We start from the raw sequence: 25,039 nt of genomic DNA, 5'->3' as shown, positions 1-25,039 counted from the left end.
GTTCCAACCTCAGCCCACTCCTACTCTGTCCTGCATGACACCAGGAAGTTGCCTGCTTGCTGCTCCCTCCCTCCACCCCCCAACTCCTTCATAGGCAAAAGCAGCTGGAAACTACTTGAAAATTTATTCTGGGGCTGCAGGGCTGGGGAGAACTTTTAAGGGCACTTGTTTTGGGGTGGGGGGTCTCTGGCCTTGGCAGGGGCACACAATTCAAGGGGCAGAGGTGGAAACTGAGACAGAGTGCTGAGAGGCAAGCAGGCAGCAGTGCCCAGCTCATGTGGCTGGGCAGGCTTGGCACAAGCTACAGCGGCCATGTGAAAGCAGGCAGACATTGGGCTGCCCAGGCACAGTGGATGCCTGGGGCTTCGAGGCCTGAGAGCTGGGCTCGGCCTCCAGGGTTTGTTGCAAGGGATCCAATGCAACAGGGCCACGCAGGAGGGGCTCACTAGGACTCTCCCTGATCCAGAGACCCACCCGGGGCCCTGCAAACCTCCCTCACACTCCCCAGCCCCCAGCTTTGGCAACCAGCACATCTCTGGTTTCCTGTGGGGGCTGAGAAGTAACAACTGGTAGCCCCCTGGGGGTCCTCACTGGGAAAGAGAGGTGCCCACTCCCCGCCCGTATCAGAGCCTCAGAGTTCACACCTGTCATCGCACACCATTTTCCAGGGATATTGGGAGCTGAAAACAGGAACCCAAAGGAGGGGAAGGAACACACCAGGCACCTCTGACTGCATCCTTGCAGATAAATACCAGCCCGAGGCCAGCCCGCCCTATCCCTCGCCTGGGCTCACCTCTGCAGAAGTCTGACCCAGCAGGAGGACCAGAAAACAAATTCCAGCCTCCCCCTCTCGCCCTGTCCCCTGCCCTGTGGCGGGGTGGGGGTGAGGGATGCTCAACTTCTTCCTGTCTGTTTCCAGAAGAGCGGCAAAGGATGACCTCTGATCCACAGGGCCAGAGGTCCACCAAGAGAATTCCCAACCCTCTCCCCTAGGCTGGACTCCAGGGCAGACACAGCCTGGAGCAGGGGAGGAAAGGGCTGGCCGTGCACCCCCACTTTCCCAAACAAGCGGGCCTCCAGAGCTGGGGGCGGGGCCGAGGCAGGTGGGGCTCCTGGGCTGGCGTAGTAAAATAAACCATCTGGAGGGCGGGCTGGCCGCGGGCGGGGGCTCAGGTCTGCTTGGCCTGCAGCATCTCGATGAGCAGGTTGTTGCGTGGCATCTCGTTGCCCAGGTGCTTGTGGTACAGGTACTCCTTGGCCTGCATGCTCAGCGCCCGCACCTCCACCAAGCACAGCAGCAGCTGCTGGAACTTGTCCCCGCAGTGCGGGTAGTGACACAGGGTGTAGTCGAGTAGCGCCGCGTTGGCCTTCTCCTGCGCGTCCTTCACCAGGCTGTGGTTGTTTAGGAGCTTGACATCTGCGGAGGGAGGAGCGCCGGTCACTGCTTGCCGGAGAGCCTTCCCCCAGCCCGGCGCCCTTGGGGCGGTGGCCTCCAGCCGCCAAACCACAGCCATCCTCTCCGCAGCTGACCCTCACCATCCTTAACCGCTCAGGCTCGGCTGTAGTAGCCACACTCAACCACCTGTCTCTACGGTAACGCCCACTGTCCTCGCTGTCGCAGTGGTCATGTACAGCCTCACCAGGTGCTCCCCCAGCGCTGTGACTCTCTGACTGCTCCCCCCACGAAAGGAGGGAGAGGAGAGACTCTCATGTGGCAGGGTGGCTGGGAGAATCCAGGATGTCAACAGATGGATGAGAAGAGGGGGCATCCGGTACCAAGCTGGCTGTGCTGTTGTCATTGCTGTGCCCCTTCCACTGTGCCACTGTCAGACCATCACTGCCATCTCCACCAATGTCCCTGGTCACCGTGGTCAGAAGCACGGGGCACCGTCATCCCACAGCCATCACTGTCAGTGTCATCACTCTGCTGGTCTCCACTGTCCCCATCACCCTCCTTGCCAGGATGACCCCATGCTGGAGGACACTGGACACACTTTGCAACCCACCCCTGCCCAGTCCCTGGGCCCCTGGAGAAACGCTGTCCCAGGGCCTTCAGGGCACACGTGGGTGTGCGTGTGGTGGCAAGGAGGCAGCCACCGGGGAGCTGTGGGCAGCGGACAGAGCATCCCAGTGGGTCTTTGCAGGCGTGGGCTGCGTGGAAAACATACAACCTCTAAGAGGAGGTCTTCAGGGGGGACCAAAGGCATCCACTGAAGATGCTCAGAAGGCAGAGTGGAGAGCCAGGCCCTGCCAGGACCAGCAAGGGGGCTGGCATCAAGTCCACCCTGGCCTTGACCCTGCTGAAGCCCACCCCACCCCCAGCCCTTCCCTGCCTGAGCCGAGGTGACCAGGGACCTGTTCACCTTTCCCATGGTCCCCAGCTTGCCCAGCCCTACTGCTGCTGCGGGGGAGTCTGCCTGCAGCCGGGTGCTGGCTAATCCCTGCTTAACACCCACTGCGCCAGGGCAGCTCTTGCTCCAGGCAACCCTGATCCCCAGCCTCCCCCAGTGCACCCTACCCAGGCTAGTGTTGTACCAAGTCGGATTTAAGGAAACCTGAGCTGGGCCCTGGGTGTCTGGTAGGGTCTGGCCTCCACACCCGCCCCCACCCCACCTCTCCGCCTCCTTCTCCCGCTCAGGGTCACTTTTATCATTACCTCCTGAGGCTCATCCTTTGTGACAGTTAGAGAAAGTGTCCCCTGGTCTACAGGTTTCAGTGCCAGCTGCTCCCGCCCGAGGTGCCCTTGCACAGTGAACAACCCAGCCAACTGTATGTGGCAGCTCCATTCTCTAGCCTGGCTGCCCCCAACTTGACCTTCTGAAAGCAAGAGGTGCAGACTGCCCCCCATTTCAATCCTGTTGTATCTGTCTGCCCACTCCCTGGTCCCTAGGGTTGGGCAAGTCCCTGCTAGGGAGTGGGTGGGAGGATCTGCAGGAAGATCAAGACCAGCTCAAAGCTGGAAAGGGGCTGGAAGGAAACAGCTGGGCAGTGGGGGAGGACAGGCCCGGGCACTGTGGTGCAGGCACAGGTGGGAGCGTGGGGAGCATCAGGCCTGGCTTTACCAGGATTTACTGTTCTCCACTGCAACCAGCCAGGGACAGTGGGGCGAGGCGCAGCGGGGCAGGTGTGGAGCAAGGGCAGGTTACAGGGGCAGCCTGTGTTTCCCTTTCCTACCCTCAGCACTTTGCTGGCCTCCCAGTAGGCTGAGAGCCCCCTCTCTGTGCCTTGCAGCCCAGCAACTGAGACCTACAGTGCCAGTGTGTGGCCCCGCCAGGCACTGTGCACCAAGCTCAGCTCATCCCCACAGACACCTGGACAGGCAAAGAAGGACACCCCGAGGCTCAGTCGACGTACGCCTGGAACCCAGGGGAGATGCCAGAACCTGGATGCAAAGCCAGGCCTGTGTGGGTCCGAATTGCAGTCTTCCCACCGCAGGCCAGCAGGGCAGGGAGGTAGCGCCACAGTCAGACACAGGCCCCACATCACTCTAAGCTGCACCCAATCCAGCCAGCTGTGCGTCCAAGGGCCCAGGGATCCTCTAGAGAGGTCTCAGTAGGCTGCAGACCCCTCCTTACCTCGCCACTCGGATGAGGCACTCTCCCTGTCTCCAGAGAAACTGTACTAAAGATTCGGGATCCCATGTGACAGATGGCTTAGGGTCCCACGGGCACCTGCTCACTTCCCACAGATGCTAAGACAGGCCTGGAGGGGGCCCCTGAACATGGCAGATCCCAGCTCTACAGCCAGCTGGGTGTTCCTGGCCCAGTCACTTCCCTGCTGTGGATCTCAGCCTCCTGTCACTCACGGGGCGACCTGATTTGGACAGTCCCAGAGGTGGCCACGGGGAACTGGGCCTGTGTCCCCCAGGCCTGCTCAGCTCTAGACAGTCCCAGAGGTGGGAGGGGGCTGTGTGATGGCACCCCCACCTCGGGGAGCAGCCCCTGAGAGCTCTGCGGAGCTGGGGGCCCCTGGGATCTCAGAAAAGCCCCCTTTTCACGGTTTAATTGAATATTTGAATAATCCTTTCATTCCAGCGAGGCATAAAGAATGTTGTCCCAATAGCGGTGACTCAGGCAGGCGCCCCCGCGCACAATGGCCCCTGGAGTGGGCTGCTATTCAGGCTGCCTTTTGTTGGCGCGGAGCAGTGGGTAAATTGCAAACGCTTAAGGGAATGCTGCCGCCGCTGCCTCAATGGGAATCAGGAAATCGAATGTTAGGTCAATCCATTAAGCTTCGATTAAGTCCTCCGCGGAACAATGCCAGCCGGGCCCATCTTCATAAACACCGTGATTGCCAGGAGAGAGGCACTAATTTTAATTAAACCTCCTTACCTGCCTCTGCGCCGCCTGCCCGAGACGGCTATTTAGTCGCCAAATGGCACCCTTCTGCAGAAGCAAGGCGAGGTGGGAGGCGCTGAGTGCGCTGGGGAGGGGTGGGGGGGATGCTGTCCAACCCAGAAGGCGCCACTCGCCCGAGGGTGGCACCCGCCATGCCAGCTGCAAGTCACAGGCAAGTTGCAGTCTCCCCTTGCCGGGTCCCAGTTTCCCTTCCAGCTCTGGGGGTCTGGGTGGACTCCTGGGAGGAGCCCTGATAGGGCTGGCTGCCCCCTGCCCAGCCTTTTCCCAAGCTGCAGGGCCAGGATCAAATGCCAATGCGATCCTGTCACTTCCTGCTTACAAGGGACAGTTCAAGGCATTCAAGACCTTGCACGGTCCAATCTCGGGCTACAGCTCCAGCTTCCTGGGCATCTCCTTCTCGACCCCACGCAGCCACGCTCAAGCTTCTGGATTCTCACCTGGGAATGACTTCAGGGCTGCTGGCTTTGTTTCTGCTCAGAATGCTCCTACTCAGCCAGAAAGAAGGCTCCTCCTCCAGGAAGGCTTCCTTGCCCTTCTCTAGAGCTGCCTTCTGCTCTCTGATCTCACCTGACTACATATTGGACTCCTTGGGCGCCCCTCCTGCGCTAGAGCCGGCCTGAGGCATGAGCAGGCCTGCCTCCTCCTCCTGCCCCGACTGTTCCAGCCTCACCAGACCCCTAGCTCCTCCAGCCACCCCAGCCAAACCCTGTGCCCAAGTCAAGCAGAGGCCCAGCAGGAGTGGCAGAGCCTGTGCAGGCCCGCTCCTCCTCCTTGCTCACAGTGCTGATAAGGCTAACAGTACACAGGTGTGTGCGGCTGTGGGGCGTTCCCACGCCACGCCCTCTGGCAAGGTCAGGGTTGGGATAAGCATTTGACCGCTCAGAGATAGCACAAGTCAGACAGAGATCAAACTCAGAACCCAAGTGTCCTCCCCTAACCACCACATCCCTCTACCAGGCACATGCAATGGGGCACACGTTCCCCACAGCCTGCGCAGCCCAGCACAACGGTCTCTGTCCAGTGTCTCAGGCCTCAGCTGCCCCTGTAGAAAATGGGACCAGGGGCTGGGGTTCTCAGGTCTGAGCACGGCCACAGTCACGCCCACCAGGAACTAGAGAAGCAGAATGGGCCCAGCTCTGCCTGACAGCCTCCCTCTGTGGAAGGAAGAATCCTGAATTAACCATGGGTGGCGGCCAGAGCCATGCTGGGCCCAGGAACCCCTAAGTACCTGGAGCTTTGTGGGAGGAGGGGCTGGAGGCCAAGACCACACCCTGGCTCTTCAGGGGGCACTCAAGGACAAGGGCAGTTCCCTGGATCACCCCTCCGCAGGAACCTCCTTGGAGGCCTGGGAATGACAGTCAGGTCAGGAACTGTCACCCTGCTGACCACTGGACTCCCGTAGAGTTCATGTTCCAGCTCTGCCTCCCAGTGCCACCTGTGCCTCCAACCCCTCATGTGTCCGCAGCTCCCCGGCCACTTGGTCACCTGCACTTTTCACACGACACAGCACATGGAAAGTGAGTGGCCCACAGAAGTCCCGGGTCTGCATGTGCACTCAGGCTCAGCCACGTGCACAGAGTGTGGGGTGCAGTCACAATCTGCCAGGGGCTTGGTGGTCATTCCTGTTGGCTAGTGCCAACACCTGGAGTCATACAGATGCTCAGCAAACATTTATGGAATAAGCAAATAGATGAGAAAATAGATCTGGCCCTCAAAGAGCTCAGAGTGAGAACTTGGGCCCCCACTAAGTCTGGCAATTCAGAAAAACAGGGCACCCAGGGCGGGAGCCAGCAATAGAAAGCCTGAACCATGAAGCTTTCCTGTCAGGGCCAAACTCCTCTGAGGTGAGCTGCCAGCAACCTCCAAGGTCCTCAGAAAGGGGTCCTTATCCCACAGTGGGGGGGTCTATGGCATTACTCTGGCCCCATTTACACCCCCTCAGAGAAACCCAGGACCAGAGGGGAAGCAGCCCCCATTTCCAGACCCAGGCACCTGCACACCCTCACAAAGGAGAGGTCCTTGTCCCCTGCCCTAGCCCATCATGGTCACTGTGGCTGGACAGGGTGCCTCTCAGAGCCCTGCACCGCCCTCCTGCCGCCCCGGGGCCTCCCCGCCCCACTTACCCAGGCTGAAGAGGATGAGGAACTTGAGGCAGACGAACTCCTGGCGGTCCAGCTGCAGTGCATGCAGCTGCAGAACGAGCTCCTGGGCCCGCAACACCAGGTTGTGCAGCAGGGAGCCTGCCTGGGCAGCCACCGTGGTCAGCTCCACCTGGGCAAGTCAGAGGGTGCTGTCAGAGGGGTGCCCAGGCATGCACCAGGGGCACAGCGTGTGAGGCTCTGACCAGGGACACAGATGGGAGGCACCCATTAGTCAGAGACAGGAGTGCCAGGCCTGGGAACCAGAGGGGTGCAGGCAGCGCCTGCTCGGGAGCCTGAAACCCTCCAGCACTCTCTTTCCTAGCTCTCTTCAACCTGCTGGGCCCAGAGCTGAGGACACCGCATTCACCTGTCAGCAGCAGGGACCCCCTGGAAGTCAGCTGGGCTGGCAACTGAAGGTTTCACCTCATCCAGAAGGCCACAGCCTGGCCCAGGGGTGGTGCCACCAGCATCCATGCAGAGAGTGCCACCTTGGGCTGGGTGTGGGGAGCAAGGGGGCAAGGGGAGGGCAGGTCTGGGTAAACACACGTGGGCACATCCACATGGGGACACAGTCACAGCCCTGCCCACCAGCATGTTCACAAAGTGAAGACATCACACTCCAGGATCGCTCTGTAACAGACCCACCCACGCCTGTGTGTGTCAGTCAGATGGTGATGGACAGACATCCACACCCACGGCCAGGGGATCTTGGACACAGTGACACTCTTGGCCTATACTTGTCCCTTGGGGACCAGCATGCCCTATCCCTCTGCTGGCTGGAGACAACCAGGTGGGAACTCCTGCCAGGTCCCAGTACGCTGAGCAAAGCAGCTGCCCCTCCCTTCTCCTAATCCCCCTCCCTGCGTCCCCACCTGCTTCCTCCAGCACCTGGCTGTGTCCCTCCTGCAGCCCCACCCTGCTCCCAGCCCTGTCATTTCATTTCTATTTTCCTACCACCAAGGGCAAATGATTCATTCATTCTCTCATTCTTATTCCTTCATTCATTCATTCTCTCATTCACGTCCTCAAGCATTTAGGATTTTGGTCTTGCCCACTTACCCAGCCCCAGCAACCACAGCAGCCTCACCTCTAACATGCCCCTTCCACGCCCACAGCAGCTGCATTCCCTGAGCTTTCCTCCCCTCTCCCACCTCCGAGGGTGCGTCCTGCTGTGCCCCAGGGTCCTGCCACAGCCTCAGGGAGCCTCCCTGATCCTCCCTTCTTGTGCTGCTCCTCTCGAGGCTAGGGCTGGGCAGGTTCAGGCACAGGGCTGGCGAGGGGCTGGGGTTGGATGGCAGGGCAGTCACCTCTTGCCCGGTAACCAGTAGGATGCTGCCCTCCTTGCCGTACTGGATCTGGCGGTAGACATGGTCAAACACCAGCAGCTCGCTCCAGCAATTCTGCAGCAGCGTCATCTGGTCGGCCACCTGCAACGAAGCCACACAAGGGCTCAGCCGGCCAGCTGGGCAGAGCCGGTCTCCTCCCACTGCTCATTGGTGCCCCTCTGCCTGCCCATTCGCCTGGTACTGGGGGTCCCAACTCTGCCTTGGACAAGTCATGTGGCCTTACACAAGTTCCAGAAGTTTTCTGTTCCAGAAGCTTCACCTGTCAAGTGGGCACAGTACAAAGATGGCCAGGCATCCGTACGTGAGCACCCAGCGAGTGTCAGCTGGACACTCTGGGAGGGACCACTTCAACACCAGGCAGCACTGCCTGCATCATGGGCCTGGGATCAGTCCTCTAGGCAGCCTTGATCACTTTGAAAGCAATCAGACGAGGAGCCCGAGGGCAGCCCAGGGCCTTCTGCTCAACCCAAGCCCCCCACCTTCCCCACTCCCCCAGGGAAGACAAGAGGACCCAGGGGCTGAGGCTGGCTCGGGTCTCACAGCAGCCAGGACTCAACCAGGTCACATGCTCAGTCCCCAGGCCCTGGGCACAGGGCATGGGTGGCCCCTGTGGATGTTTTCCAATTCTGGGGCAGGGAGGAGGAAAGGGGAGACCCTGTCACCCTCCAGTGAGAGTGACCTTCTGGACCATGGCAGACGGGGCTGAGGAGCGTGTGAAGCCAGAGCCAGGAGGCTCCAGGGCCATGCCCCCGTTCTGTCTGTTTTAGGTACAGAATTTGCCACCTAGGGCTGACATTGTGAGCAAAGCTGATTAAGCCACCTCTTGTGATGCTGGCATTCCTTATTGGAGGAGCAATTCCAGTCCCTGCTGCTTTGCTTCCCATCCAGCTCCCTGTTAACATCCTGGGAAAAGCAATGGAGTACAGCCCCAAGTCCTTAAGCCCTGCACCCCCGTGGGAGATCCACATGGCACTGCAGGCTCCGGGCTTCACTCTGTGCCAGCCCCAGCCATAGCAGCCATTTGGAGAGTGAACCAGCAGGTGAAAGAGCTGTCACTCTGTCTCTCCCACTGTTACTTTGCCTTTCAAGTAAATAAATCTTAAGAAAACAAGAAAAATGAACAAACAGAATCCATCACCCAGAGTTGGGTGAGGACTTTACTGAGGTCACCCAAAGGCAGAGCCAGGCCAAAACTATGTCTGGCATTGCTGGGACAGTCTCCATGGTGACAAGCAGCCCACTGGGCACATGGTACAGACCCAGCCCCTCTCGGTAGCCACCACCTGCTCAGCAGGGATTCTCAGGGCAGCATTCTGGGTGGTGAACATAGATCACAATCACTGTGTGCTCCAGGCCTGGGAGGATGCTACAGCTGTTACATCTGGGCGCAGAGAGGCCTAGTGCCCACAGCTCGTGGTGAGGATGTACAGCCCTGTGTGGTTACAGCCAGCACTATCACCAGCCAGGTGTGGAGGAAGAGCTGCTGCCCCCACAGGTGCAGTCAGTCTCACTCAGGCTCCTGTCACTCCCAAACCTTTCTGGGTGTCCTTCACACCTCAGAAATTGGAACACACCCCTTCTGGGAGCACCAACCCATGCCCTTGCCTTCCCTGGGACTGGTCCAGCTCCTTGCTGGCCCCCAAAGGAGGGGTCAGAGAGCAGTTGGTGCACACATTTGTGCACCCCAAGACAGGGGTGCATGCAGAGCACAGAGAAACTCCTGCTGAGCGGGCCCCAGGGGAGAGAAGCACCTCCCTCAGCGTCCCCCTCTGTCCTCGGGCAGAGAAAAGGGGAAACAGGCAGAGAGGAGCTGGACACAGACCGGGTCCTCCACGCTCACCTACCACCTCCTCCTCCCTTCCCCACCCCAACTCAGCCCACATGTCTCCTTCCACCTGGAAACCCAGCCCAGCTAGGACGCCCATCAGCCCTGGATGGGAGGGGCTGGACAGATAGCCGAGCCAGCAGGGGTGGACCTAGGCAAGCGCCCCTCACCCTTCTCCCATTCCAAGGCACTACATCACAGTATCGAAGGATGGAGGCAAGCTCAGGCCATCTTGCCTGTGTCCCATTGGCATTCTGCCCATATTTCAGAGGAAGCAAACTGAGGCTTGACAAAGATAACTGCAAAGAGCAAGGCTCTGCTTACTTGCCCCCTCCCCTGGTTGGAGGCCCCGGCAGGAGGGTGCCTGCTGCAAGTCACACTGTGGGCAACTCAGATGGGTCAGGAGGAGGGGAGCAGGGAGGCTATGCAGGCCTGAGCCCTGCACCCCACGCAGTGTGGGCCCAGCTGAAGGCGCAGGGAGTGGGGTGGAAGGCCCAAGATAAGGAGGAGGATTAGGAGATAAGGCAGCGGGCAAAGGGGTCACAGTGACCTAACCATCCCAGCCCAGGGAACAGCGCCTGTGCCCAGAGATCCCGGAGACAGGGCAGTCCTGCCCCACGGGTCACAGGGCAGAGAGACACAAGGCAGACACGCAGATGCTGGTGCCTCATGCCCTACATTTACCTCCATACCAGGTGTGCGTGCCCCTTGGGCCCTGGTTCCTGTTCTGTGGCATACGGAAGGCTCACGTGCTGCCCCTCATGGGGGCTCTGGGATGCTGGGCCAGTAGGTCCCCACCCACACCATGGTCCAGCCTCTTCTAAGCATGAGTGCGCGCACACACACATACAAGCACGCATGCACACATCCCTCTTCGTTTAAAAGCAAGCCCGAGCTGTGGCTGGCAGCTCTTCTGCATGAGAAAGCAGGTGCCTGGAGACCTCACTCCACCAGGACGACTGCCTTTCGCTTTCTTGAGTTTCCCCCAACACAGAGGGGGAACAAGAACTTTTGTAGCCAGGGACTGTGGGGGTCCCCTGCTAGCTGGGCCACAAATCTTCCTGGATCCTTGACACAGTGTAGCCTGCCTGGGACACCGGGGATTTATGGGAGCTGCTTGACCTGCCTGCCCGCAGGCCCCCCAGCCGGGCCTCAAGCCGAAGGTCAGCGGGCATGGTAATTCTCTGGGGGCTGTTCTGCCATGGGCTAGCCACGGCGCTGTCCTGGCCCAGTGATTGCTGGATCATCATTTGTCAGCCAGGACTGACAGCAAAATGCAGCCATCTATCTGGGCAATTAAGTCTGCCCTGGCGGGGGCCTTGGCGCTGAGCCGGGAATGGGGGGCCTGACGTCTAGTTGATCATTAGGTCTCTGGGAGCCCCCTCTCCCTCCTTGATGGCTATGGGGCCCCCTGCCAGGTGTCTGTCATAGGAAGTGGTCACGCTGTCGGGCTCTGGGCAGCTAGGAAAGTCCCACCTTCTCTGCCTCAGCCCTGGGCAGTCACTGATTTGCCCCGGAGCTCAGCAGGAGCGTAGATACAACGCACTCTCTCTCTACTCTACTTGCGCATCTAGGCTCGGACAGATCTGTGCATGCAGCAGAGCAGAACATGAAGGCAGGGGAGCTGGCCCCTAGACCCCGGGACCTTGGTGTGTGGTGGGCCCTGAGCCAAATCCGTCACCTGTCCTGCCTTGCCTAGCCACTGTATGGGAAGTGGGTGTTGCTTAAACTCCACCCATCTTGTACAAGAGGAAATCAGGCACAGATGTGCGAAGTCACTTGCCCAGGGTTACACAGCGTGTGAGTGATCAAGCCGGGAGCCTGACAGCAAGCCTCTGGTCTTCGGCTTCTGTGCCTCCCACAGATCCAAAAGACTGTGGCCGCAAGCAATAAAAATGGAAAGGCAGAGACATCCAGCCGAGCTAGGAAAGAGGAAGTCGGGAGGGACCAGCACTGTGGCACTGTAGCTTAAGCCGCTGCCATCCCATATGGGCAACGGTTTGAATCTGGCTGGTCCAGATTTCTGCTACTCTTTGTGGGAAAGCAGTTGGAAGATAGCTCAGGTGCTTGGGCTCCTGCAACCATGTGGGAGGCCAAGAAGAAGTTTCTGGCTCCTGACTTGGAATCGATCAGCTCAGCTCTGGCTGTTGCAGCCATTTGGGGATTGAAGCAGCAGACAGAAGATCTTCTCTCTCTCTTCAAAGATCTATTTATTTATCATTGGAAAGTCAGATATACAGAGAGGAAGAGAAAGAGAGGGAAGATCTTCCATTTTCTGATTCACACCCGAAGTGACCACAATGGCCGGAGCTGAGCTTGTTCCAAAGCCAGGAGCTTCTTCCAGGTCTCCCTCATACGTACAGGGTCCCAAGGCTTTGGGCCGTCCTTGACTGCTTTCCCAGACCACAAGCAGGGAGCTGGATGGGAAGCAGGGATGCAGGGACATGAACCCATATGGGATCCTGGTATGTGCAAGGCAAGGACTTTAGCTGCTAGGCTACTGTGCTGGGCCCCTCTCTTTTTTCAATAAAAATAAACACAGGTCGCCTGGTGCCCATGAGGCTCCCAGCCCTGTAGGGGAAGCAGGCTCCTCCCCGGCTCAGCCCCCACAGGTTGCCCATCACCCACACCCAAGGATCCCCCTCCTGGTCCGAGCACTGCTTCTGACCCACCAACTCCTGGGGCCCTACATCAGAGAAGCGCCTGGAATGCAGGAAGCGAGGTCTCAGCCCACGCTGCTCCCACCACCACCACCTGGAGGGCCATTTGCTGCCCATTGGCCCCCTCTGCTCTGGGCGCTCCTCCTGGGCACTACCTAGAGCATGTTCCATGTCTCCCTAGGACCACCTTCTGTTGCTAAGAGGGGTCCACCTGGAGGTGGGGAGCCGGAGTTGACCCAAAGGGATAACAGGGCCACTCCGCCTTTTTGACCACTTCAGCCCAGACCTTTGCAAGGAGCCCCCAGCTGGTCCATGGGACCAGTGGGAAGGAAGCCGATGCAGCTGGCACTTGTGGGCAAGGGCCCTCACTGAGGGGTGCCCTGTGGGCACCTCCCGGGCACCCTCCAGGGCTCTGCAGAGCGGAAATAGGAAGGTTCGCAACGCAGGGAAGCCCGAAGCAGGAAAAGCCACTCAGTGGAGCTGGGACAAAAGCGCCTCCCTTGCTGTGTGCAAAACCCCCGGGGGCCGGCAGCCAGCCAGAGGAAGTGCCCTGCCCCTGGACTCAGGGCTCCGGAGGGCTACAAGCTCTCTGTCCCTCCCCCAACTCCCCACCCCCTCCCCGGCACAGGGGCTCCAGGGAAGTATTAGCCATGGTGGGCAGGCGGTATGGTGGTGGGTGGCGGGGAGAAGCAGCTGGGAACCAAGTGGAAGCTTGAGAGTTCCTTGTGACTGGTGACAGGTGACGGCAGGTAGCAATATTCAAGGCCCCATAGCGACTAGGGTGAGGAGCTGGCCTCAGGGGAAACTTGGTGCCACCCCAGGTCCAGCCCGTAATGGTTCTGGAATACCCAATGCCCACACCCCACCTCGTTGCCCCTCCATGCCAGCCAGGGCACACAGTGCCCCCGGGTCCATCCGGCCACGTGGCCCTGGAGGAAACCCAGGCCCAAGTGGCGTCAGCACTGACAATACGGCTCAAGGCTGCCATGGCCCCAGCGAGCGGGGCCCTGCTATTTATGGCCAGCCCTGGGCTTGGGAGGGTGGGGGTAGCCCTTCCCTAAGGGGCGGGGGCTGGAGGAGGAGGAGGGGCGGGCCTTGACCGGGCTCCAGGGGCCAGCCGGCAGCTGGGGTGTGGAGGGGCCTCAAGCCCTGCCCACCACATGGCGGGTGACTGGAAAGTTCTTCCCTAGGTCTGCCTCAGTTGCTTCTGCTGCTTGCTTTAGCTTCAGCTACTTCGATGGAGGGTGAGACAAGACCAAAGGTGGAAGGTGACATTGTCTGCCTAGCTCCCCTGTGCATGCATGCACACACGCATGAATACACTCTCCCATCGTGTATAAGAGATGTGGGGGTGGAGAAGGGCATGTGAGGTCAGCAAGGATTGGCATCCTCTCTTGTGAGGATGTGAGGGGCTGGGAGCTTGGGGACAACACAGCATCCAAGAGTCCCCAAGAAGCACCTGAGGTAGGGGACCAGAGATGCAGAAACAGCAGAGACTGGAAAACCACAGCACACCAGGTAGGGAGAGGCCACACAGATAGCAAGGGCGCCTGTGACCTTGCTGTGACCAGACTCGCCACCTGGTACAGGGACTCACCTCTAGCTCCTTGAAGACCATGCAGCGGCGTGCCCAGTCCACGATGGAGATGAAGGTCTGGTCGGCCATCCTGCACAGCAAGCCGAAGGGCGCAGGCTGCTCCGGTCGGCCCTTGGCTGGTTCCTGCAAGCAGCCCACAATACGCGCCCGCACCTGGTCTTCATCGGGCTCCAGCTGCAGCAGCTGCAGGATGAGCTCAGGCACCCCAGGCCCCCCTGAGAAGGGCTCTGGGTAGTTGTAGGGCGGCCCGGGCTGTGGGGGACTGGCATAGGGCTCTGGATACTCAGACTTGATGGCACGACCAGGGAAGCTGGGGTAGAGGTAGCCGGCCAGTGGACCGTGGGCGCTGGGCACGGCCATGGGCAGCGCTGGGGCCCCAAAGTCGCCCAGAGGCCCAGGGGGTGGGCATGAGGCCAGGCCCTTGGGCTCAGGGGCATGCAGAGAGGAGGGCAGCAGGTAGTCCGGTGGGGGAGGAGGAGGCACCCCCACTGGGGGGCCGGTCTCAAGCTTGAAGCCATTGGCCCGAATTTGCGCCTTCTTCTGCTGCTTCAGGGCCCGATCCCGCTTGTACATGGGTCCGAACTTGTTCCGGCCGCCCCGCATACGGTCAGCACGCACAGCTATGGGCAGGGGCAAAGTCAGTGTCACCACCCCCAGGGAGTATCGGAGACTCACCATTGCAGAACCTACTGTCCCCGCCCTCCCCACACTCCTCCGTGGTCCAGCAATGCCTCAACTCCTGCCAATTCTTTTCATGCTGGGTGTACTGTGAGAAGTGCCCCAGGCTGAGAGGCCCTGGAGGCTCAGCTCTGGTGCCCAACACAGAGCCTGGCAGGGAGATGGCAGCGGGAAGGGGCCCTGGGCTCAATCACATGCTGGGTGCTGGCGGCCAGCAGCTGGACTGTCTGCCTGACTCGGTTACCCCCACTGCCTCCCACCCAGGCTTCCAATCTGAAGCTGAGTTTAGGGCTGTGCTGGGGGGAGGGGCCTCACTGGCTGACCAGATGTTCTCTGGTATGGCCAAGAATGTGTCACCGGCCAGACCCAACAGGTGCATCTCTGTAGCCCCTGTGCAGAAAGGACCCCACCCTGTGCTCTGGGAGGAGGGAGAGAGCAGGAGTGACCTGCAGGGATAGGAGGGGGTGGGGAGCAGACCGCCAAGACCCCGATCTGGGAGGCGGGCTTTGGCCATGAGGCAGGACAACCTTCCACCTCGCGTCTGTCCAGGACCCCTCTTTTAGGCGGCTGGCCGTGTGGTCTGCAGCTCCGGAGCCCTAGGAGCTCTGTAGGCTGTTCAAAAGCTTTGGCCAACAGCTGCCTGCTCGGCGCACAGCCCGACTGGGGCCGGCGGGCTGCGAGCAATGCCTTTCCACCCTGGGAGAGCCCCAGGCCTCCTTGCTGACACATCTCTCTTCCCCCATCCTCTGCAGAGACAGCGGGGACTGCGGGGTGTGGGTCCTGGGTCCTGGGCGGATTCTTGCTACCGGCCCCACCCGGGATCTGACTGCCAGAGTGAGCCCGTTGAAGAAGGACGCTTCGGGTGGGTGGACGGACAAAAGATGGGCTGGCTGGCCAGGGACTGGGGACAGAGAGGATGATGATGATAACGACATTAATGATGGCTAGGGACCCTGCACCAGGTCCATCCTTACGCTGACCAGGGGAGGAAAAGTATTACTCTCCAGATGGGGACTGGTGGCTTCTGGAGGTTAGGAACTTGCCCCAGTGCGCAGAGGACAGAGTTTGGGGATCAGCGGGAGCGGTCCGGAGGAACCCCGCAGATGCTAGCCTGGCTCTGCCTGCCGCTATCTCGAGGCTCCCCAGGCTCCCCGTAGGAAGAGACTCGTTTGCTAGGTTGGGGACCACTTCCCCATCGGGCCCGCGGGGCGCGGGCGTGGGCGCGCACCTTCCAGTCGCATCCCCACCGTCAGGCACTTCTGGAAGCGGCAGAAGGGACAGCGCTTGCGCTGCGTCTTGTCGATTTTGCAGCTCCGGCTCTCGGTGCACGTGTAGTGTTTGTTGTTCTGCACCGTGCGCTTGAAGAAGCCCTGCGGGACAGAGGCGTGAGCACCGGTCGTCCGGTCCCCTCGGGGATCGGGGCTCGACAGGGGCCCCAGCAGCGGCGGCCACGGCAGTCCCGCCCGCCAGCCCGCACCGCGCTCTCAGGCCCGCCGCTCACCTTGCAGCTCTCGCACGTGAGCAGCCCGTAGTGGTAGCCGGACACCTTGTCCCCGCACACGGGGCACAGTTCGTCCAGGTCCTCGTCGTACGAATAGTCCATGCCCGCGGCGTCCGCCTGCGAAGGAAGGAGCGGCTCGCCGCGGGGCCCCGGGCTGGCCGCGTGCCGCTAAGCCGTCCCGGCGGACCCCCCCAGCACACCGTGGCTGCGGTCGCCACCCCCAAGCGGCCACGGGAGCCACTTCGTCGGCGGCACCCATGAGCCGGTACCGCGTAGCCCCCACTCCGCAGGGCGCCCCAGCAGCCTCCAGCCGGGTGCGCACCCTACGCCCGGCTGGCCCTGGCCTCGCCGCCCCTCCCGGGGGCCTCCGCACAGGCGGCCCGCGCCGAGCCCGATCGGAGACCCTCGGTTTCGATGCACTTCGATCCAGATTCGTTTGTCTGAGAACAAAACCCGGATTCTGAGAAAAAAAATAATAATAAAAGAAAGAAACCCGCATGGGCTGGAGTGCGGGCGGAGGCACCGGGGAGCCCCGCGGAGTAGGGCGCCAGTTCCCCGAGTGTTCCGGGGTTCGAGGCTGGGATTGGCACCGGCGCTCAGGTCCCGGACGGGGGACCCCCGAGCCACCCGCTGTACCGGAGCAAACTCGGGGGATGGCGACGGGGCCACGGGGCCCACGGAGGGCACGGAAGCTGATGCAGACGCTGGCACTGCCAAGGAGGGAGGAAGAGAGCGAGAAGACTGCCGAGACGCCGGGGCCCCAGGGATTCCAGGCACAGGGTCCGAGACGCGGGGACAGACACCAGACAGAGGCAGGGAACCCCGCAGGAAGGCCGAGGCCGGGCGACAGAGCGCGGGAGCGCGGGACGGGGCGAGGCGCAGGAGGCGGCGGGCTCCCAGGCGAGGTGGCCCCGCACGAGCCGCCCTGCACAGCGGCCCCCGGCAGGGTCGCGCAGCCCGACGGCGCCCGGGACCTGCAGCCTGAACGCCCCGAGCCGCCCCACCCTGGCCCAGGGAGGGCCGAGACAAAGCCCGCAGGATGTCCCAGCCCCGCAGCGCCCAGACGTCGGGCGGAGACCCCCGAGGGCTCCTCTGGCCGGCCGCCCCCCACCCCCAGGCCGGGAACCACCTAGAGCGGAGAGTCCCAAGCCCCAAGGCAGCCAGACGCAGAGCCGGCCTCCGGACTGCGCCCACCTGGCCCTCACGCGAGCAGAGCCCTGCGTCCCGCCCGCACGCAGTCCCGCACCTCCCGGCCACGCCGCCGCCGCCGCCTCGGCCGCTGTCAGCGCCGCGAGGAGCCGCACCCGGGCGCAGCGCCGCCCGCAGCCCGCCCGCGCTGCCGGCCACTCGGGCCGGGGGCGGGGAGGCGGGGGCGCGGGGCTCGGCGCTCCCCCGGCCCCCGCCCGCCTCCCCGCCCCCCGCGCGCAGGGCCGTGCCGAGGCGCACCTGGGACCCGGACCCCCTGTCTCTGCGGGATCCCGGGCGGCGCCCTGCCCTCCACGCTCGCCCACTCTCCCAGCCGCAGCCCCGGTCCCGCGGGAGCCCGGACGCCCGGAAGCCGGGCAGGTGTGTCCCGAGCGTCCGCACCCTGTCCGCAAGCCCAGCTTCGCGGCGGCCGGACCAACCTGGGACCGCCGCTCGTTTCGCAGCGTGGAAGTGGGTAAGGGCGAGCGTTGGTGGGGGGCCGGTTAGAGGCCAGAAACTATGTTCTCGTCTGGGCCCCGCCACACCTTTCTCCAACAAGGGACTTCCGCAGCTCCTCCCCCACCCCATGCGAACCTCTGTTTCCCCATCTGTATAGTGGGACTGATGCTAAGGTTTTCTGGAGGGTGGGTGAATGGCGCCACGCACAAGCCCTGCATGGCGGAAGCGCTCACTGGCAAACCCCTTCCCTACGAGCCTCAGTTTGCTCGGCCACAGAAGGGACCGGCAGTGGGCGAGGCACGAAGCCCTGGCGGCAGTGGGGGGTGGCAGGAGCTGAGAGAACAGAGCCTAGGGCTCGGGCACCCCACATTCCACTGGGGCCTGAGGAAGGGCAACGCCCGACTGCCTCGGGTGCAGAGGGGCCCCGGGGACGGAGACAGGGTGCGTCCCGCTCCCGGGAGCTTTCCAAAGGGAACGGGGACTGCTGGACCTTGCCCTGGGCACCCCGAGGGGGTCGCGGACGGGGCAGTGGGGTGGGGGCCGGGATGGAGGCCGCTCCACCAGCTCCCGGGGGCTCCGTGTGGCTGCCGAGCTCCCCCGGCCTGGGGCTCCCGGAGGAGCTGGCGGCGCGGCAGGCGAGCGTCTGCGGAGGCTCTCTCTCTAGGCTCACCCCGCGGCAGTCGCCGGATGGCAGACTTGCTGTGCCAGCCCCAGCTAGTCGCCTTGCCTCTCTGAATCTGTCTTTCGGCCCCCGAAGATGGAAGAAATGGGCTCTACGGGCTGGAGTGGTTTCCAGGAGATTCCACGGACGCGTTTCAGTGACGGGGGGTTGGGGAGGAGAGACGAGAGAGCCAGACACGGGTGGTCGCAGCCCCCCACCCCCAAGCAATAAAGCGGCAATGGCAGCTGGCAGTGGGAGCTGGGGGCAGCAGCGAGGCCCCAGACCCTGGGAAATCCACAAGTGCGGGAGAGGGGGAGGGGCTGGGGCCTCCCTCGGGTGGCAGTCACCCAGCAGCTCCTAGACCTTGCTGAGGAAGACCCTCAGTGTTAAGCCCAGGTCTAGGTTGTGCCCTGAGTTCTGAGCCAGCTCTTCCTCCAGCGCCTACCCCGCCCTGCACTAGTTCCACCACCGCAAGTTGGGAGCACCCACCCTCCCACAGCCCCACGTGGACACCCACAGGCCTTCACCTCCCCCCACTCCACACAGACCTGGCCCAGCCACAGACCGGGACTGACAGACACTGACCCAAGAGGCCACAGGCAGGCGGGCAACGGGAACCCACACGGGCAGAGAGAGGCCCAGCCGGCCCGGACCAACACTCCTGGTGAGCCCCCAGTAGCCCCTGGCAGCCCCCCGCATCCCCTCTGCAGGCCTCCACAGCCCCCTGCAGGCCTCTGCAGACCCTGCCAGGGAGGAAGAAGAGGCAAGCATGGTGGAAGTGCCAGCCTGGGGAGCCCCGAGCCGGCCCTACCAGGCACAGCGGGCACAGGGGCCGTGTAGAGCAGGCAGTGGCCGGCACAGGCCGCAGGAAGGCAATGGGGAGGGTGGCTGGCCAGCCGAGGCCCAGCCTGGGCCCTCACTTACGGAGCAGCGGAAGGAACGCCGTGAGGCCGGGTGAAGGTGGACAGTGGGCACGGGGCTCCGGGGCAGCCCAAGTGGGGCGCTGGCGGAGGTGGGCACGCGGGAGCTCCTTGGCGCGGGGCGGGCGGCCGGTGGACAGCAGGCTGGCCCTGTCCGTCCGTCCTCCTCCGCTTCCCCGCCCGGGGTGGGGGGGCCACCGAGGTCCAATTGGTCTGTGCCCCCACGTGACTCGCGGGCCTCTCTCCTTTGTTGGTGTTTCTCTTCATTTAGGTCTATTTTTTCCCTGCTTCTACAAGAAAAAAAAAGAAAAAGAAAAAGAAAAAAAACCCCTACCCCTATCTATCTGGGGGCCGTGGTGGGGGCGGAGGCCAAGGCAGTGTGTGTAGGCCTTGGCCAGCTGGCTGCTCCAGGCTGGAGCGGGAGCCGGGATGGGACCCCAGCAAGGCGGATAGGCAGCCCTTGCTTGTTAGCGACTGGGTGGGAGTGGGATCTGATTTATGGCTTGCTTGGAGCCCGGCTTTTCTCCCCTTGAACTGCTTCCTCCTTGAGGTCTGGCCTGGCGTGGTCCTGCTTGGCCCAGACATGGGAGTGGAGCCAGGATGGGCCCAGGCCAAGGCAGGGCCAGGGGTCACTTGTCCAGGTGGCCTGTTGCTTTGGCCTGGTCATTTTACTCTTCCAGAAAGAGAAAGAAGGAAGTTGTAGGGTGTTGGGGGGTTGCGGGGAGGAGGCAAGCAGGTGAACTTGGGGTATCAGCATTTCTCAACCTGCCCCATGCAGTCTGTGGTTGAAAAGCTAGGGGCTGGGCGCAGATAGTGGTGCCCAGCGGTTAGCCTGGCCACCAGTGGGAGTTGGATCCAGAAGGCCAGGGGGCTCCCCACGCAGCTAGAAGACCAGTCACAGCAGCGTGTGATGTGCTGCTCCAGGCGCACCATGACCTAGTGTGCCTTGGGGGCAGGCGCTATTCCATGCACTGTTCTAGGCACCAGGGACTCCAGGAAAGCTAGGACATCTGTGACCTCTGCTGATGAAGTTCACTGCCTAGAGGCTCAGCAGGGGCACGGCCACTGTGGGCACCACTGTTGGAACCACCTGCTTCAAAGCCGCCTGTGGAACCTGCTGTGCTCTTCCTCATCCACCACTTTTTTTTTTTTTTAAGATTTATTTTTTGTTGGAAAGTCAGATTTACAGAGAGACGGAGGGACAGAGAGAAAGATCTTCCATCCGCTGGTTCTCTCCCCAAGTGGCTGCAATGGCCAGAGCTGAGCCGATCCGAAGTCAGGATGAAGGACTTTCTTTCAGATCTCCCACATGGGTTCAGGGTTCTAAGACCTTGGGCCATCCTCTGCTGCTTTCCTAGGCCATAAGCAGGGAGCTGGAAAGGAAGTGGAGCAGCCACTACAAACCAGTGCCCATATAGGATCCCTCTGTATGCAAGACGAGGTCTTAGCCACTAGGCTACCACGCATGCTCTCCCCTCCCCCCCCCCCTTTTTAAGCCGCGAACCTATGAAGCAGCTTTGCAGGTGCTCCTGAAGCTCCCAGTGGCTCTGCTGTGGCACTGGCAGCCTGCTGCCTCAGGCTGGTGCCTTCCCACCTACACTGTCAGATGCCCTTCCCTCGCAGGCACCTGCCTTTAGCCACTCTCCCCAGTTCATTTGCTTGTGTTTCTCTCTTTCCAAAAAAAAAAAAAAAAAAAAAAAGCATTTTTACTTAAAAGGCAGATTTTTAGAGAGAAGGAGAGAACTTCCATTTGATGATGCACTCGTCAAACAGCTACAGTGGCCGGAGCTGAGCCAATTGGAAGCCAGGAGCTTCTTGTTGATTGCTGGATGCAAAGCGGAGCTACTGGGATACAAATTGGCATCCATGTAGGATGCTGGTGCTTGCAGGTGGATGGTTAGCACGCAGTGCCACACACCAGCTTCCTCTTGGATGTCCCATGTTAATGCACTGCTGGTACTTCTAAACTGGTCACAACCATCTTGTGAATCTAGTCGGGCCCATCAAAGACCATCATCCACAGGCTAACCCTGAAATTATGATTTCTGACACCTCTTTTTTTTATGGGAGGCTGTGTAAAGTGAGGCTATTTTGATTTTTTTAAAAAAAGATTTTATTTATTGGGCCTGGCGTGGTAGCCTAGTGGCCAAAGTCCTCACCGCACACGTGCAGGGATCCCATATGGGCCACAGTTCATGTCCCAGTGGCCTTACTTCCCATCCAGCTGTTTGCTCGTGTGCTGGGAAATCTGTGGAGGACGGTCCAAAGCCTTGAGACCCTGTACCCACTTGGGAGACCCAGAAGAAGCTCCTAGATCCTGGCTTTGGATCAGCTCAGCTCTGGCTGTCGCGGCTACGTGGGGAGTGAATCAGCGGACGGAAGATCTTCCTCTCTGTATATCTAACTTTCCAATAAAAATAAATAAATAAATAAATCTTTAAAAAAAAAAAGATTTTATTTATTTGGAAGTTACACGTCTCCCATGTAGGTGTGGGCGCCCAAGCAGCTGGGCCATGTTGTGTGATTTTCTGAGGTGCGTGAACACAAAGCCAGGTCTCTGCCCGGTGCCCAGATGGAATGTTGTCTTCTATATTCAGGACAGTCTCAACACCAAGAATGCCACCGTGGGCCTAGGCCTGGCTTCGCTGTGACTTCAGGTGAGCACAGGAGCTTTGAGGAGAATCAGGCGTAGGAACTGTGGACTTCCGGCCTGGCCCTGGTTTAGCCGAGTGATGTGAGGCAGCTCCCTCCCCCTGGCGGGGCCTTAATATTTTCTCTGTGAAATGGGCACGTGATGCGACCACACGCATAACTGCTCTGCGGGGCTGCCGCATGTGCTCAGTAAATGTTATCAAAACAGACAACAGAGCTGAAGGCCTGACGCATCTGTCCTCAGGGGACCTCTGCGAGGGGAGCCCTGGATTGCAAGGTCCCCTCTGTGACGTGCTGGAGTGATTCACCTCAGCCTGGGGAGCTCTCCAGGGGAGGCCCTCTGTTCCTAGCAGGGGTGGGGGGCTATGGTAGCAGGAGTGGAAAAGGCCTTGGGTGATGTCTGTGCATGGCCCACTTGCCTCTGTCTGGTGGGTGGGAGCTTCCTTGTACCCTGGACCTGTGTGGACAAGCCTTCCTCCGTGCTCCAGGGTGGAGTGGGGGACAAAGCAGGAATGGCAGAGGCCCTGGATTGGCAGTGTCCCCATGTGCCGGATGCCTGCACCTGTGGCCAGCCTTGAACTCTCAACCGCCATCCTGGCGGGGGGGTAGGCTGTATGTGAGCAGCACTTGGGGCATGGTGGAAGGGTGTGCCGCTGGGCTCAGTGTTTAAGTCCTAGCAGAGCCCAGAGTAGGCGGCTTGCAGGCTGAGGCTCCTGCCCTCTGTGGATCCCCTGGGTGGCCTGCTGAGCCTTTCCTTCAAGCGTCAGTCCAGGTGGTCACAGGCCCTGCTGCCCGGAGGAGGGGAAGAGACAGGGCTGAAGTCCTGACTTAGGACTGCAGACAGAGCCCAGTGTCTGGCTCCTGAGTGGGGACTTGTCCCAAGGGCCAGGCTTCCTGCTGGTGGCAACCAGGGACACAGGCAGGAGAGGGTCAGGAGCACGTGGCAGCCATTGGGCATCAGCAGAGAAAGAGAGAGGGAAAGAGACACTGTAGGGAGATGGAGGCAGAGGCAGTAAAGGCAGGAGGCTGCTGAGACCCTGTGCAGGGTGCTGAAGGGGGGTGGGCCTGCTGGCAGCAGCATGGCTGTTTCCGCTGCACCCCTTATCAGCCTGCTGCTGCCAGATGTTCAGATGCGATGCCAATGTCAGAGCAGTCCGTAGTGGTGGGTCAAGGCCGTGGCCAGCGGGAGCTTCAGCTGCAGTGTGGGGAGGGGGGCTGGGGGCCAGGCGAGACCTGCTGCATCTCCCCCACCTTCTCCCAGTCCTCCTGGCTCCTGGCCCAGCTGGGGCAGTGGGAGAGGCCAGGTGCGGCGGGGGAGATCAGCTCCCTAGATGGGGAGCAGGGCTCATGGCAGCATGTGGACATGGGCATTTCTGCATGGCCTCACACTTGAGGAGGCACATGGACACACACACAGCAGAGAGCACAGTACTCGGTGCAGAGCTGTCCCCTGCCCCGCACCCCTCTGCTGCTGGGTAAGAGCCTCCCTATGGCTGCCTTCCTCACTCTTCTCTGAGGGCACACTCAGACTCAATGTGCCCTCATATGAGTCGGGCTGAGGGACCAGGATGTCTGGGAGCTGAGGCTTGGTAGAATGCCTCTGGATGGCAGCCCTGCCAGCGCGCAGAGCGCAGGGCTCCAACCTTGGGCCTCTGCACCGTGCTCCCCCCACCCCCGCGCAGCTGGGGCCCCCTTCCCCAGAGCGGTTTATCTCATGATGCACACGCTTGGCCCTCAGGGGTGACCCAGCCTTGTCCCCCACATTCCTCCTCAGCCACACAGCCTGCGGGCCCCCCACAGCCCTGAAGACACTGGTGCTTGGGGGTGGGCAGGAGCCACCACTTGTAGGGCTGGGGAATTTTTTTTTCCCCTGCCAAGGGCCATTTGGATATTTTTAACATCATTTGCAGGCTGGACATAATCAGCAACTTAAACATCAGATTTATTGGATTCTGAGTCCCTCCTGCAGCTACCCTGGCAGGGCCAGCCCAGATGCTTTTCTGGGTTTCATATGGCCCGTGGGCTGGGCGTCTGGCACCCCTGAAAGCTCTCTCAGCCCAGCCCGGTACAAGTCACCTGTGGTGTCACTTTTCTGAGTGCTGTAGTTTGTGTCCTGAGGAAGCTGTCACTGTTTGTGTTTCAGTCTTTGTTAGACTGTGTCAGTTTCTCTGCAGTTTTCAGTTGTTCTGTTTCTCTCTGCTGACTCCCCGAGGTCCACTGTCAGACTCATTCTTTCTGCTCTTCTGGCCCAGGCTGACCCTCCGTAGGAATGTGGATGAAGAGGCTTCAGGAAGTTCATGGAAATGTGTTATAGAATTAAAAAAAAAAAAAAAAAAAGAAAAACCAAAAACAACTACATAGATTGCAAATTTTTTGCATGCCAAAATAAACTTACCCATGAATTGCATTTTTCTATGAATGTTGGCCATCCCCTGGCGTGAGACCTCAGCTGTGGGTGACCGGGCTCCAGTGTCCCCAGCAATGGGAACACTGAGGCAGCCCCCATGGCAGGAATCTAGGGACCCCCCCTGCTTATCTGATGGGAATCAGGGCTCGCAGTTTGTGGGCTCCCCCACAATGGAGTGGAGACTTGGGGGTGGGCAGGGCCGGAAGCTGGGGCTGGAGGTCTCCTGGCCTGAGGGCCTCCTTCCTGTTTGCAGGGAAGTGACTGCTTCAGAAAGCTGCACGGGGGAGAGGGGGGAGAGGCCATCTTGGCTTCCCGGAAGCTGGCCAAGGGCCCGAGGCCACCCTCCCAGTGCCCACAGGGGCCCTCTTGGCCCTGGTTTAAAATAGTGCAGTTCCTCCATGGCTACTGCCCAGTGCAGCCCAGCCCAGCCCAGCCCTCATGTGGCTGCTGGTCCTGGGGTAGGGGACCCAACTGTGGCTGCAGGCTGTGCATCCTGGCCTTAGGCATGGAGGAAGGGGAGGGAGTTGCAGAGAAAATATGGACTCCCAGGTCAGAAGCCCTGGACCCCAGTTCCAGCTCCAGCACGGCACAGCTGCAAGGCTCTGGCCAGGTCTGGGCCACCTCCCTGAGCCTGTTTCCAGTAGCCGAG

At 61.0% G+C, this 25,039-nt stretch overlaps 1 protein-coding gene across 2 annotated transcripts; it reads right to left on the bottom strand.

Moving 5' to 3' along the window:
* Window positions 1-815: 815 nt before the first annotated feature.
* NR5A1 (nuclear receptor subfamily 5 group A member 1) lies at window positions 816-19,525 on the bottom strand. 2 transcript variants are annotated; one of them, XM_058672759.1, is made up of 7 exons: window positions 19,336-19,525; window positions 16,107-16,260; window positions 15,834-15,975; window positions 13,928-14,547; window positions 7,807-7,926; window positions 6,482-6,629; window positions 816-1,417 (listed from the first exon to the last, which is right to left on the bottom strand). In XM_058672759.1, the coding sequence occupies exons 2-7, from the start codon at window positions 16,206-16,208 to the stop codon at window positions 1,170-1,172; spliced, it is 1,380 nt and encodes a 459-aa protein (XP_058528742.1). In that variant the 5' UTR covers window positions 16,209-16,260; window positions 19,336-19,525; the 3' UTR covers window positions 816-1,169. The 2 variants fall into 2 exon arrangements, with proteins under 2 accessions (XP_058528742.1, XP_004593638.1); XM_004593581.2 differs by having other exon boundaries at window positions 818-1,417; window positions 16,107-16,223; window positions 19,336-19,461.
* Window positions 19,526-25,039: the final 5,514 nt, after the last annotated feature.

This window comes from Ochotona princeps, chromosome 14 (assembly GCF_030435755.1).
Source record: "Ochotona princeps isolate mOchPri1 chromosome 14, mOchPri1.hap1, whole genome shotgun sequence".
Classification (NCBI taxonomy): Eukaryota; Metazoa; Chordata; class Mammalia; order Lagomorpha; family Ochotonidae; genus Ochotona; species Ochotona princeps.
The sequence above is the reverse complement of the archived record's forward strand: the minus strand, read 5'-3'. Positions and strand labels throughout refer to the sequence as shown.

What these genes read in the sequence shown, in the direction of transcription:
- NR5A1 (XM_058672759.1), bottom strand. Translation starts at nt 16,208, where the DNA reads ATGGACTATTCGTACGACGAGGACCTGGACGAACTGTGCCCCGTGTGC. An exon ending in TCACGTGCGAGAGCTGCAAG is followed by an intron (nt 15,976 to 16,106) that starts GTGAGCGGCGGG and finishes TCTGTCCCGCAG; the next exon opens with GGCTTCTTCAAGCGCACGGT. An exon ending in TACTGGTTACCGGGCAAGAG is followed by an intron (nt 6,630 to 7,806) that starts GTGACTGCCCTG and finishes TGACTTGCCCAG; the next exon opens with GTGGAGCTGACCACGGTGGC.